Source organism: Octodon degus, unplaced genomic scaffold, assembly GCF_000260255.1.
Source record: "Octodon degus isolate 3935 unplaced genomic scaffold, OctDeg1.0 scaffold00032, whole genome shotgun sequence".
NCBI classification, from domain to species: domain Eukaryota; kingdom Metazoa; phylum Chordata; class Mammalia; order Rodentia; family Octodontidae; genus Octodon; species Octodon degus.
In genome coordinates, this window is record NW_004524608.1 from 5,646,339 (window position 1) to 5,661,782 (window position 15,444).

The 15,444-nt window shown below is 41.0% G+C and overlaps 1 protein-coding gene across 1 annotated transcript in view; it reads left to right on the forward strand.

Annotated features, from left to right (window-relative positions):
• Positions 1 to 15,444, forward strand: part of Agbl3 (ATP/GTP binding protein like 3) — a 109,954-nt gene that overhangs the window by 85,667 nt on the left and 8,843 nt on the right. Inside the window, exons 15-17 of the mRNA XM_023713790.1 lie at positions 1,201 to 1,246; positions 2,801 to 2,994; positions 12,181 to 12,412. Of these exons, the coding sequence (XP_023569558.1) occupies positions 1,201 to 1,246; positions 2,801 to 2,994; positions 12,181 to 12,412 (472 nt within the window). The remainder of the gene's footprint in view (positions 1 to 1,200; positions 1,247 to 2,800; positions 2,995 to 12,180; positions 12,413 to 15,444) is intronic.

Sequence of the window (15,444 nt, forward strand, 5' to 3'; positions counted from 1 at the left end):
TATTTCGTTTTTATATTTTTCTACTGGATGGTTAAGACCAAGGTAAAGCAGGACCTATGCAACAAGAGTTGTAGCTTTTGGATCTGATAAGGTCAGTGAAATCCCCTCAGGATTTATCCTGAGGTCCTGTACCTCAAAAAGAAATCATTTTTAAAAATTGCCAACATTTTGTCCAAAGACAAACTAGACTGTGCTCATCAATCTGTATACTCGGCAGGGAAAATATCAATTTTGACAATCTGTCAGCTTCTTGCCAAGGAAACTCCAAAGACCATACCTGCTAGGTATCTTGAGCATGCTGCTCAGCAAAGGCATGCGCCGCCACTCCGCAAGTTCAGGCTTCTGTGCCGAGGCTCTGTAGGCCTGGGGTCTCTTCAGAATACACAAAAGCAATGAAGCTTTTTACTTCATCAGAACGGAAGAAGACAGACTCCGTAGGCATGATGGGAAAGGAAGCAGCAAAAATATCCCATACTGCCACGGGGCAGATAGAAACATGGCATTGTTCATTTTTATTCAATGCCTATAATACCTACTTCATTTGTCTCACTGCATTTCCATTCAACTCCTGAAAGGTTATATGTATATACCATTCTATGTGTGTGTGTTATAGCTGAAGAATATATAATGCTGTAACTTACAAAATTGGTGTATCTTACAAAATGTTAAAGCCTGTATGAGAAAAAAAATTGTATTTTCGCATGTAAACTGTTCTCTTTGTTCTATTAATTTTGACTAACTTCAACTGTTAACTATCCTAGTGTTGTTTTGCTTCAATAATAGCATATATACAAGTATAATGGTAAACAAAATGATATAGAATAATATATAATTTAAAATGCCTAGTTTTACATTAAAATAATACATCTTCTACTTTGAGGGGTGTCTGGTATGTTTATATCCTAGATTGACTTTCAAAAAAAATTGGTCATCTTCATATATATATTCAGTTCTGACCTGACAGTTAGCAGGAGGTTTTCCTATTGTTTTCTCTGAAAATATTAATTAAAAGGCTTCCAGGATTAATATATACTCATATATGTCACGTGGTTAAATGTGACAGTAGTAGGTTAACAAAAGATGCACTCATTCAAGTTGGCCATTAATATATGTGTGAAGTAGTTGCAAAAAAGGAAAAATTAACTTGTATTGACCTTCAAACCTACTTACAGATATTTTATGTTGTATTCTCTTTTATAGGGAAAATACCTGAACAGACTCCTTATCTTCTAAAAAAATATTTGAGGTAGGGGAAGTACACTTGATTTATTCATTGACTACCTTGTTCTTTTTCTTCTGCCTTATAAGATTTTTTTATTTTGAATTAGAGCCACAGGTAATAGGACTTTTTTTTATAACTACTGCTAATTGAGTTCTGTATAGGATACTATACAGTCATAGATAGCGTTTCCCCAAAACAAGGCCACGCCTGCCTTATAACTAGCCACCAGCAAGAGGACAGTGGTAGCAGGTGAAGTAGGATAGGATGGTAGGGCTGGCATATTTGGCCTCTAGTTTTCAAGGCAGATTCTTTTCCTGCTAGGTCTTATTTTCAGGGAGGGGGACAATATGAAAGATATAAAGAGATGCCTAATTACATAGATGCATTCTGAGGGTTCAGGTATCCCCAGACAAGCCCCAGTAGATGCCTGTAGTTAAACACTTATGTTGATGTGTGTATTCTTGCCTTGCCTGAGTTTCTTTTTAGAAAGGATTCCTGCCATGTTACTCGGCACTGTAGAATAGGAGGATGCCCATCAAACACCATATCGTCTGTAGTAGTGGTGGGCACACTGGTCACAAGGGGGTAAAACCAGCACCTAGCAACTGGCAGAATCACAGAAAGTGAAGTCAGAGACTACATAGATACGCTTTGTGCTCTTACAGTTTGTAGTTCTTCCTGTCCTTAGGAATAATTTGAACAACTATCTGGACAGAAAGATAACCACAGATAAGCACTGGAGAATTGTTTGAATTTGTGCAGCAAAGAAAGCATGGTGTCCTCTCTCCTTCTTTGGCCTCTCTCCTGAGAACCTGGTTTCTGCTGAGCAACATGAGTTCCAATGGAATCTGGAGAGACTCTCCCAGAAGCCTAGGAAGCTAGGGGAAGACCAAAATGTGAGGCCTGTGGGCATATGCAGTCTTGGTTCTAAAACTATTTTAAAATAAGATTTGACTTTTTAAAATATCATATCCAATAGAAAGAAATCAAGTTTTATATCAAGATAAGAAAGTAAGCAGGGTGTGGTGGTACATACCTGTTATCCCAGTACTCAAGAGGCTGAGGCAGGAGGTTTGCCACAAATTCAAGGCACTCCTGGACCACATAGTAAATTTAAGGTCCACTTGAATTGCAAAGTGAGACTCTGTCTAAAAGAAAAGGGGGAGAGAGAGAGAGAGAGAGAGAGAGAGAGAGAGAGAGAGAGAGAGAGAGAGGAGAGGAGAGGAGAGGGGAATGGAGAGGAGAGGAGAGGGGAATGGAGAGGAGAGGAGGGGAGGGGAGGGGAGAAAGAACAAAATACTGGAGTTAAAAGATGTGACTTCTAGACTTACTGCTGTCTCTTATTAGCTATGAGATCTTCAGCACATAGCTTAACCACTCTGATTTGCCTTCTGGAAGATGAGAATAACATTGCCCATCTTGCCCATATATGAGACTATAATGGAAGTCCCCAAGTAAGATGACAAAACGTATATTGTGTGCTCTGAGTTGTGACAAGAAATAGAACAGAGCGTTACACTGGTCTTGCGTGGGTAGTTCACTGTTGACATTGAGATCGGAGTACCTAATTTCTTTCAGCTCCCAAAATATGACTCAGAGTCTTGGCAAAGACCAACACAGATATTTTTTAGATACCTGTGAGAGGCCAAGCCAGGAAACAGTTCATTCCAAGGAAAATGATTGGTGTGGAAGTTGTTTCCAAGTGACATCCTTGAAGTGTCCTGTGACCCGACCAACCTCACGTTGGAGTGTGAAGATAAAGAACCCAACAGGTATTTAAAAAGTTATTGTTTAGTTTTAATAAATTCAATGATGGTTTATTCTATGGCATCATTAATGAATCTTAAAAAGCCTGGATTATAGCAACGCTTTTGTAAACAGAGAGATTATAGGAACTGTTTTTTTATAAACTCACTTTAGTTGTGTCTGAAAATACTTAACATTGTTTAATCTTTATATGAGTTAAATATAGAAGAAAATAATTTCAGTTCATTATAGCCTTGAAAAAATTATAATTGCTTTATTTTCAGAAAATCCTTGTTATTGATGGTGTTTACCCTCAGCACTACCTAAGAAAAAAATTTTTAGATGCTACCTCAATATTCTGGTAGCTTCTCCTTCCCTGAACTTTAAAAACAACCTTCTACTTCATGACTTTTTAGTCAAGTATCCCTGAACTAATTGAAGACCATTGCGTTCACGATCTCCATCTTGAGCTGTATCTATATTGAAGTGTCTCTATGGAAGGCCAGAGCACATTGGCCTGCTCTTAACTCTATCACGGTCATGTAAGTTAGCTGACGTCACAGGAAGTAAAGCTAACATCCAAGTCTCCTTCACTTGTTCACCTGAACAGATCTAAGAATCATTACATTGAAGGAAAAGCCAGACAGGATAGTAAAAGCTCTAAAATCCCATTTATGTAGAAGCAAGGAAACATACCAAGACAAAGCAGAAAAGGGTTTTCTAGAGTAAGTGACAAGTAGAAAAATGGTCATAAAGGTGCACAAAGAATCTCTCCCAGATAATGTCAAAGTCCTAATGGCTTCACAGATGTTTGCAGTTGTTGCAGCTCCACAGTTTGGGGTCAGAGCAAGATATTAATTAAATTATTGTCTACTGAGATAGGGAAGACTCAGAATGGGACCCAGATCACTCTGGACATGTCACGTCTGAAATGTCTCTTAGCTCCTGAGGTTGAACTCCTGAATAGGCAGTGGGTGCAAGCTTCAAGTTCAGGAAAGAAAGCTGAGCATGGGGTACATTTGGAGATTGTCGGAATATAGATAACATTTTAAACCAGAGGCTGGATGAAATTCCTGAGAGAATGGGTACAGATACCGAAAGGGGACCAATTTCTTGGGATGGATGAGGAGAAAAATGCAAAGAAAGAAAGAAAGAAAGAAAGAAAGAAAGAAAGAAAGAAAGAAAGAAAGAAAGAAAGAAAGAAAGAAAGAAAGAAAGAAAGACCTCAGGGTCTTCTTCAGGTGGAGTAGGAGGGAAGCTGTGTGGTGGAGCACTCAGAGTGTTGCTCTGGAGACCAGGTGAGAAAGTATATCAAACAGCAGGTACGATCGCCTGACTCAGTGGTTCTGATTGGTCATTTGAAGTGGGCCAACCATTGCATTTTAAAGCATCAAGGGTTTTGAGGATCTGGTCCAGAGGAACTTCAGTAGAATGATGAGGTACTGACATAACTGAAGAATATTATAGGAGAAGAAGAAAGGAACCAGAGACAAATTGTGTGCATGGTTACAGATTTTCTTTCTTTTTTCCTTTGGTACCGGAGACTGAACTCAAGACCTTGTACCTGTCAGGCATGCGCTTATACTGCTGAGCTATAACCCCATGGAATGCATGGAATTTTGCTAGAGAGAGATAGAGACACAGACAGACATACATACAGACAGACAGACAGACAGACAGACAGATAGACAAAGACAGAAAAAGACAGACAGAGACAAAGAGAAAGAGACATACAGAGAAAGTTTTTCATTTAGTTTAGAAAATGTTTTTGTTCAAGGGACTAGGGAGCTAGTTCAGTAGAACAAGTGCTTGCCTGGCAAGTGCAGGGTCCTGAGTTCAATCCCCAGTACTGAAAAAAAGAAAAAGAAAGAAAGAAAGAAAGAAAGAAAGAAAGAAAGAAAGAAAGAAAGAAAGAAAATGTTTCTGTTCTCCACTGCCACCACCATGAATGTTTAGTTTTAAAACTGTTTTCAACCTTACCTATCTTTCTTGAGTTTAGATTTTATCTCTTCTTGGCTAGTTTATTTTGTAGATAAATGTCCTGCTGGACCTTGGTGGCAGACTGGTTTAAAAGAAAATCCACAATTTCCTTTTTAACTAAAGCAAATCAATTTCAGAGAGTTAATTTCTTCGCTGTCCACTCCCTTCGTATACACGCACTTTTTATAATCTATGTATCTAAGGTGTCCTATTTTCTCTAAAATACCAAATCTTCATCATCAGTCAGTTTCTTAGAGAAGGAAATGTGCCCTTTTCCATTATTGAGCTTCTCAAGTAAGAAATGTCATGGATTCTTCCAGAGACTAACCAAGGACCCAGTTAGACTTTAGCTCTGAAAGAGTCTCTAATTACTGATAGGATAAAGTACACGACAGTTGCGGCTGGCCACCAGGGAAGAAATAAATTCTGGCAGATTTTCATCCACCTAAGTCAGTTCCCCTTGAACTTCGGAAAAACAAATGCAGCCCTCATGCTCCATGCGCTCTTCTACTTAGCCTGACCACCAGCACCCGGAAGGAAGGCACAGCATTCCAGGAATCATTTCTCTTTTTGGCAACATGCCTTAGTAATTCAGTTTTTCTGCTTTAATTAGCTACATACAAACATTTCTTCTAGTGCCATCAACAGATTCTAAAGATTCATCAGTCCAGGGGCCGGCCAGATAGCTCAGCAGATTAAAGCACCTGCAAGCAGGCACAGGGGCTGCAGATTCGATCCCCAGGACTGCCATGCTGGCCCTTTTCCCAGGACATGCTGAGACAGCAATTGAGACTGGGCGTGGTGGCACAGGCCTGTAATCCCAGCTCTTGGGAGGCTATAAACAGGAGAATCACTACGAGTAGTGAGACCCTGAACACCCTGTAGACCCCTCCCTAAAATACAGAAAAAAAAATTTCATCAATCCTAGCAGCAAAAGAGAACAAATTTTTAAAGCCAAGTAATGGTTTAAGAGAGAGATTCTTACATTATTCTCTGGGTTTGAGAGATTATTCTGCCTTTGTAGAGAGACATTGAAATTTTAGAAGGAAGTCCACTGGTACACACAGCGATCAACGATCTGTTCTTGCCCCAAGCCCACACCCTTATGAGTCAGGGTGTGTGTGCAGATTCCTTCTGGGGTCCCTTCATTTTCTTACTAGGCATGCTGTTTTTTCACAGGAAAGACTTCTTTAATCACCCACAGTCTTATGTGATCCATCTGCACTGTATTTAACAGAAACGCTTTTAAGCTTCTAACATATGGAAACCCATAATCCCTGCTGTCATCTTATGTAGACACCTTCTTCTTTTTCATATTCTATCTCAAGGAGAGGCTGAGGGTGGCATAACCTGTAGTCACATCATATCTCAGACATGAGGAATGATTTCATACCACCTCAGAAACTGGAATCTGGACATGTACGACTGCACAGCGAGGCAGACAAGAAAGTTACCCTGATGCAGCCCCAGATTTAAAGAGTATGATTTACACTCCAGCTCTCATGACCTCACCAACCGCTACCCAATTTCTGTGTTCCTTGTGATTTCATTTCCTTTACTCCAATAATGATCTTAGCAATGTTTGGGGTGCTGACTGGGGTTCAATCCCCTGCTTGCTCTGCTGACCCCGCCCCCGGGGCACACTGAGGTGGCGACTTAGACTGGGCATGGAGGCACACTCCTGTAGTCCCAGCACTTGGGAGGCTGAAAACAGGAGGATCACTAAGTGTCAGTCTGTGTAGTGAGATCCTGTAGACTTTGTACTAAATACATGAAAAAAAATGTTGGGGGTTGTTTTTTAGGTTTGGTCTCTTTCTTTCTTTCTTTCTTTCTTTCTTTCTTTCTTTCTTTCTTTCTTTCCTTCCTTCCTTCCTTCCTTCCTTCCTTCCTTCCTTCCTTCCTTCCTTCCTGTTCTTTTACTGATCCCAGGCTGAACGCTCTGTTCTGAATGAATGTGACTAGCCTCATCTGCTCCCATCCTAGAGTATAAAGCCCTCATCTTTCAGGAGATAACATCACCTCATACTTCACACAGATGCACACACACACACACACACACACACGCACACACACACGTGCACGCACACACACACCAGAGACCATTGGTCAGAAACTTCCTCCGCTTCTTGCCTTCTCTGCTGAATAAACATTAACCAACTATACTCCTTCTTGCTTTTCAGCTAAATAAATATTCCTTTGTTTAGGGCTAATTCTTCCAGTAGTGCTCTGGATCCTATGCTCCCATGCCTATCAATTTCCTTTGTGATATGATTCTTCTTTATACATAATTTTTTTTGATCCAGGGTCTTACTATGCAGTTCAGATTCATAGTGATGGTCCTGTCTCAGCCTCCCCAGCTCTGGGATTGCAGGTGTGTACCACCACACCTGGGCACGTGGTACCGGAATCGAACTTGGGTCCTTGTATTTGCCCAGCAGATGCTTAGACCACCAAGCCTTCTCCCCAGCCTGTGATGTGATTCTAGTTTCAACTCTTCTCATCTTCCCCGAAGTAGTCAGTGATTACTATGCTATGAAACAGAACAAAACCAAACAAGCTATCAAACCCAAATATGAGAAAATTGTAAGATTAATAAGGATTTAGAGAACTTGGAATCCCTGTGCACTGCTGCTGAGAAGGTAAAAGTGGCCACTGTGGAGAACAATATAGTAGTTCCTCAAAATATTAAAAATAAAAAGAGCCTAAGTTTTCTAGTGGATTCCAGCAAATCCATTGCTGGGCTTATGTCCCCAAGAACTAAAACCAGGGTCTCCAAGAGGCATTTGTACCCCATGCTCACAGTAACAGAAAATGAGTAAACAAAATGTGGTATGTGCATGCCAGGGAGTGTGGCCCAGCCTTGGAAAGGAAGGGAACGGTGACACAGGTGGTAATACCTGTGCCCGTGACAGATCCATGACATGACTCTTCTTGTTTTACTCTGTTGTTAGTGACACACATGATGAACAGTGATGAGCGGTGTGAAGAGAGGGACTCACTAAGGACATCACCTCTGCTTACACTTCAAGTGTTTCTCCTTCGTCTCTCTTCTGGCCACATTACTTTTGAGCACGCTCATCTGCACGTGTAGCTTCCCTGACGCACATATTGTTAACTCTCCAATGTGGGCCTCTCCTGAACCCCCCGCTTCCCAGCCTGCTGGCCCTCTCCATTTGCTCTTCCCTCAGTGCCTCTACTCAACTTGCCCATGTCACTTTATTCCCCCCCCCCGCCCCCGCACACACGTCGCAGTCCGTGCGCTACCATTGTCCAGGGGTCTATGGTAACCAAGCCTTCCCCTACCTGTTTTCCTCCCTGTTCTTGGGATCCTTGGACACGCAGCTGTCTGCTCTGCACTCTGCTGGCTGTCACCTCCCTTATCAGTACCCGGCCACTCATGTCCTGTCTGGACTCCACCACTCCACTTCCTGAAGTGTTGGAAAGCAAATTGCACAAATCATTGTTTTGCTATAAATAGCTCCGTGTTTATCTCTAACTAGATAAGCAGCTTTTCAAAACAAAGTACAGTGTTTTCTTGACCATATTCTAAGTGTGGTCTACTTTTGCTTATGCTCTCTGCATAGTAATTTAGGCATTATACTATAAATCACTTCACCACTTTTTCTGAAATGTCTGAGCACTTACTTCCATTAGGCTTTACCTATTCTTTAGGTTTGAGATTTTTTCTTACCCTTTCTTCTGGAGTCTGTTGATATTTACTTATTTATTTATTTATTTATTTATTTACTTGGGGCACTGGGATCGAACTCAGGACTTTATGATGGCCAGGCAGGCACTTATACTGCTCAGCTATCTCCCTGGCCCTGTTGATTTTTTTTTTTTTTTTTTTTTTGTGACCAGCTCAGCCCACCCTGGGGATGGGGCTGGCATGGCATGTGGTGCCAAGATCGACCACAGTCCCTGTACTTTACTTAAGCTTGCCTAAGCAAGCGCCTTAGACCGTTGAGTATCTCACTGGCCCCATATGTGTAGCATCAAATTTATCATCCTCACTATTTAAGTGGACCATTCGATACTGTTAAGTACATTCCAACTGCTGTGCAATCTCCAGAACATTTTCATCCTGTGAAACTGAAACACATTAAACAGCTCCTCATTCCCCTCACCCCTCAACCCCTCAGAGTTTGTTTCTGCGGACTGTATACAAGTGGTATGAAACATCTGGAAGGCAAATACAGTATCTGCCTTTCTGCTACGAGCTTATTCCGTCTAGCCTTGTGGCCTCGGGGGTTGTCAGGGTTAGTGCCTGTGTCACCGTTCCCTTCCTTCCCACGGCTGGACCACACTCCCTGGCATGGACATACCGCATTTTGCTTACTCATTTTCTGTCAACAGACTTGCTCCACCTTCTGTGAGTAAAGTTACTGTGAGCGTGGGATGCAAATGCCCTTTGGAGACCCTGATTTTAGTTCTTGGGGACATATGCCCTGAAGTGGATTCACTGGAATCCACTTGAAAACTTATGCTCTTTTTATTTCAATATTTTGAGGAACCACTGTACCATTCTCCACAGTGGCCACACCCCCTTCTCCTCAGGAGTGCACAGGATTCAAAATCCCAATCCAGCTGTGCAGCATTTCTGGTCTCTTCAGTCAACCCTCACCAGCCCATGCACACAAGCAACCACTGGGCCGATTGCTATTCCTGCAGATTAGTTCCGCTTTGCTTAACTTTCATGGAAATTTAATCATCCTGCCACATACTTGGGTGTGTCTGGCCTTGCTTGCTTTGCAATGCCTTCAAGATGCATCTGGGTCATTAGTTAATTCTATTTTCTTCTGAATAGTAGCTCGTTGCATAAGTATAATCGATTTTCTTCTTCTGGTGACGAACGTTTGGACTGTGCCCATTTTTTGACAGCTATAAATGCATTTGCCTTATATATTCTTGTACAAAATATTCGAGGATTATGTCTTTGCTTGGATAAATGCATAACAATAAAATCCCTGGCTCTAAAGGAGTTTATAAGAAATGTCCAGACAGTTTTGCAATGTGTTTGTACAATATTATACTCCAATCAGCCATGTGTATAAGGTCAAATGCGCCACACCCTCATTAATATTACTGTTGTATCCTCTGTGTTAGTTTTGTGTCTCCAAAGCATCAAATTCTTGCCAGTATTATTATTGTATAGTGTTTAGCCATCCTCGTGGGTCTGAATGGTATTTATTCCAGTTTTGGTTATCTTTTGGTATGAAATTTATTTTTAGTTTCTAAACATGAGTTACTTGTACTGTAACATTGCTATAAACATTGTTTGCTATGTATGACCTGCTTTTCATATTCCTAACATAAATCTGTGATAAATTAAAAAAAAAAGAATTCCATATTCTCTAAATCCTTACCAATCTTGTTGTTTTCTCATGTTTCGGGTTTGCCAACATATTTGGCTTTTTTCTGTTTGATAGCAGCCACCCTCGTAGGCACAGGGTGGCACTAACACTCGTTAAACAAATGTTAGGCTGCAGTATCACCGGCAACTAGCAATGCTTCGTGTTACCTAATGGAGCAGATTTCTGACACACTCTTCCCGCAGACTGGCCCTAGCTGCTTCCATTTCATCTGATCAGAAGCTTCTTTTTTTAACGTAATTTTATTGAAAAACAAATAGCAATAAGACAGTTTCAAATCCAATTAGTAGGACAGTTTCAGTAATTAATACATTGCATATTGTTGTCTTAGTGGTTATCCATTGTACAAGATGCAGACATGATAGCCTATTTACAAACACTATTAGAACAAATCTTTCTATTCATCGAATTAAGAGAATGTAGCTGTATATCTATCCTATTTTGAATATACAGATACAAAATGGTCATTCATTTGTATCCCCTGTTTTTGTTTAGTTTTGTCATTTAAATATTATAAATGTGTGAATTCAGCAAAATATTCCAAAGTAGTCCAGTAGTCCATAATAGTAGTGGGTTTTCCATAAGACTGGCAATGTCAGAAGTTGTTGACTTGAGCCTTTTACAGCTCAGCATATTAATATGGCTTCACTTTTTATATTTGGTTTTTTTACTTTTCTACTGGATGGTTAAGACCAAGATAAAGCAAGACCTAAATAACAAGAAATGTAGCTTTTGTATCTCATAAGCTCAGTCCAATCCTCTCAGGATTTATCCTGAAACCCTGTACCGCAATTTGTAGATCCTTTGTTAGTGTCAGCAAGTGTGCCTAAGGAGAGTCACATGATCAGAAGCTTTAAGAACACCACTGATTCCTCTCTTATTCTTTTACCTCATATCTGATCTTTTAGAAAATCTCAAAATATACCCAGGACGCTTCCCACCTGCACCCCTCCCCCGACTTCTCACTCTTCCACCCTGTTCGAGCCACCATCCTTCATGCGAGTCGCTTCAGCAGCCTCCTAAGAGCTTTCCCTGCTGCTCTGCTCTTGCCCCTTCAGTCTGTTCTCTGCTCAGATCCAGGATCACCTCATTAGGAATGAGCCCCAGATCTCACACCCTGCTCAACTCCTTCCAGTGGTTCTCCACTTACCCTCAGCAGAAGCAGAAGCCTTTCATGGCTTGGGTGGCCCTGTGAGATCTGAGTCTGAGTTGTCTACCTCCTCTTATAACTTTCTGAATTTCCTCAGAGTGTATCCTTCCCATCCCTGAAGCCACCTTGCTGTCCTCGCCACCACACTCCCCCTCAGCGAGGACCTCAGCTGCTTCTCCCCAGGGTGGAGCAACTTCATCCTTCTCTCTGATGGCAGGTGGTTGGCTTCACAGCAAAGCCTACTCTTAGTACAATTATGAATTGGTAATGTTCTGTGGTATGTGGGAATAAGCCCACCAAGCAGTGGGCTACATCCCAGCCCCTTTCTAAAAAGTTTTATTGTAAGACAGGGTTCTACTGAGCTGCTTAGAGGGCCAAGGACTTGTAATTCTTCTTCCTGCAGCCACTAGAGTAGCAGAACTACAGATGTGTGCCACCACGTCTGGCAACGCCTTTTAAAAAAAGAAAAGTAACAATTGCCCCAAGAATTTTCTGCTGTCCCCCCAGGTTTATTTTTTCCTATAAACATTATTATTGTCTTATATACTGCATATTTTGCTTTTTGTTTATCTTTCCCTAGTGACATTAAAGTATAAACTTCAAATGTACAAACACTTTTAGATAAAATTCTCATATATAATTTGACTTTATAGACAATTTCTATGTGAATACAGTTCATATGCTTATACATTTTTGTGGTTGCCCCCTAGATCTGCATGATAATTTAAAAAGCAAAGTGAAAGAATGCACATCTTTCCAAAGCAAGAAAACTGGCAGGAATTGGACAGATGATGAAAAAAGGATCTACAGGGATAAACGAACAGTTCAGTCTCAAGAACTGTTGCAGTATTTTCTCCCTATCATGGAAAGCCCTAAAAACATAGACACCAATCAGATAAGACGGCTGTTCAATTCAAAAACCAACTTACCAATTTCACATCAGTAAGTCAATATCACTCTATAATGTCTAAGTTTTTATTTTCTTATTTGCAGTGTTGAAGATCAAACCCAAGACCTTGTGCAGGCTAGGCGAGTACTCTGCCACTGAGCCATGCCCTCAGCCCATTTCTACTATTTAAATCATTCTTTTTAGAAGGAAGTGATACTTATTAATTCATTATGATGAGACACAATCCTGGATAGACAAGTAGGCTTTTGAAAATGGTGTCATCTACACCACATTTGGCCAAGGGCAAAAGCCATTGTGAAACACTACACATAGATATGTGAAGGACTGGGGCCTTATTTGAGTGTTTTTTATCTGAAACCATTCATTTGGATCTATGACTACAGTGTGCATAAATAATATGGTCTTAGACTGACATGAAATGTTTCAGGTATTTATAAACCTTGTAATCCTAGTGGAACTAAAAATAATTAACTTGAGTTATTTCAATTTATTGATACTCAGAGGAGAACAAAAAGGATCTGATACTTCTTTTAAATATTAAAAAAAAACACCTCTAAGACCAAGAAAAGATCCATATAAGCAAAGACAGTAACAAGCTGAAAGAACAAGTCTAATATTAACCTTACCAATAACTTTACAAAGTACTTTCTGTGTGCTAAAATTCTAAGTTATATATCTGTATATAGTTGGCCTTCCAAATATATCTGGTTCCCTATATCTGGTTTCCCTATCACAGATTCAACTAACCTCAGATCTAAATGCATTTTTAATGCACAATTCATTGGATCCATAGATGTAGGACCTATGGGTACCGAGGGCCAACTGTACACCTTACATCGTAACATAAGAAAACTGAGGTATAAAGAGATCAAGTGGTTTGTCTGGAGCCCCCCCCCATCCCAACATGCAGCAGAGTCAGGAGTCAAGCCCACTCGTATTCTAATTCCATAGTCATTTTCAACTTTTAACATTATGCTTCGTCTTTTCTCTTTATAGCATAACTGAAAAAGAGAACCAATATAATTAAAATACAATGAATACCTATAAATCTACTAGGAAATTAGGAATATTTTCAGAAAAAAATGGCCATAGCTACAAATGAACAACTATAAAAAGAAAAAGTATGATAACAAACATTAGAAATGTATGATCTTGGCAAAATCCAAAGAATGCAGACTAAAACAGTGATGAAATTCCCCTCTTGCTGCTTCAGGGAAGAATTCATTCAGTGATTGTGGGAACCTGAAGTAATACAGTGTTTCTACAGAGCAATCCAATAATATAAATGAATAATCTTTACACAGATTCATACAGTGTGTGTGTGTGTGTGTGTGTGTGTGTGGTTCTAGGAATTGAACTCAGGACCTCATGCATGCTCTCCACTAGCTCTACCACTGAGCTAGCTACACCCTCAGTTCAGATTCATATTTTTAAAAATGTATTTATTTGGTGCATGGTCTTGCTACGTAGCTCAGATTCATAGTGATCCTCCTGTCTTAGCCTCCCCAGCACCAGAATTACAGGCTTGGGCCACCTCACCTGGTTTTGGTGACTAGCAAAGGTGCACCCAGGGTTCCAGGGCCAGCACAACATGTAGTACTGGGGATCAAACCTGGGTCCTTGCACTTGCCAGGCAGGCACTTAGACTACTAAGCTATCTATCCAGCCCTCAAATACATGTTGACTACAAGATTCCACTTTTAGAAATTTCCCCTTAGGGGAAAAACATAAAGGCTAAAAGGTGTGTGTAAAATGATGTTCATTTTGGTATTATTAGAGGGGTCAAAAGAAGAAAAATGCAAGAACCTAAGTGCTTAACAACAGAAGACTGCTTAAATAAGTTATGGTACATCTACAAAATGAAATATTATGTAGCTACTCAATATTGTAAGTGAAGGTTAATATGGAATGACATTCACAATATGTAAGTGAATAAAATAGGCTAATTAACAGTTTGATTTCATAATATTGTATTTATATGTATGTGTATACTATTATATACACTGAAATGCACTTATAAGTACTAGAAGCACATCTTTCTAAAAATGATTATTTATGCATAAAGTATCAGCATGGATGACATTCCTCTTCACACTATTTTTCCTAGATGTTCAATTAGTGTTTCTTCATTGTATAATCAGAAACATTATAAGAATGAGCCAGCAGGAGACAGTGGCACAGCCCTGTAATCCTAGCACGAGGGAGGCTAATCAGGAGAATTATTGGGAGTTTGAGGTCAGCCTGGGCTACAAAGTGAGCTCAAGGCCGGCCTGAACTGCATAGTAAAACCCTGTCTCAGAAGGACAAAATATAACAGGAATGAGCCACTGGTGGTGGTGTCTCATGGAGTAGGGCAGTGGGGGTGCTGCTGGAGAAGGCAGTGCCTGACTGTAAATCAGCTATTAGGGAGCAGGCACAGTGGAAGGTCCAGGGAGGTCCGGAATCAAATGTAGCAATGCCAACAAATCTCAAATCAGGAACCTATTAACAGATACAGAAGATAGAGGCAGAGACTGGGAAGCAGAGAATCTGGAGCTAGGAAGGTCCAGGTGACAATGGTTGGTCATTACACTCATAAGAGACCCCTTACTTGTTGTGGACCCAGAACACTCCATGTGGGCTGGCCTGATCAGGTGCAGACAGATGCTAGGTTGTATTAAGGCTTCCTTGTTTACGGATATTAAAAAAAAAAAAAAAAAAAAAGCTGCCGAGTTCCGGGAGGCCCCAGACCCAGTCCTAGCCCAGGTCTGGTGAGTGAGCAGAGAGCTTCCTGCTACCCTGCGCCGATAGGACCAGTCCCAGCCCAGGCGCAGAGTGGGCCAGACCTTCTCCCAGCCCCTTGGGCCACCCCCCCCACTCCGCAGTGCCTCCCCCACCCCTCCTGCTGAGTAGGATTTTCTGCCCAGTTTTGGGAGCCCCCAGACCCAGTCCTAGCCCAGGTCCGGTGAGTGTGCGGAGAGCTTCCTCTTCCTCCAACTTCACCTTACCCCACCCAGGCACAGCTCAGGCCTGGCATACACGCCTGAGGTGTAATCCTGCAGCTGCAACTTCTGCAGGGGAGAGT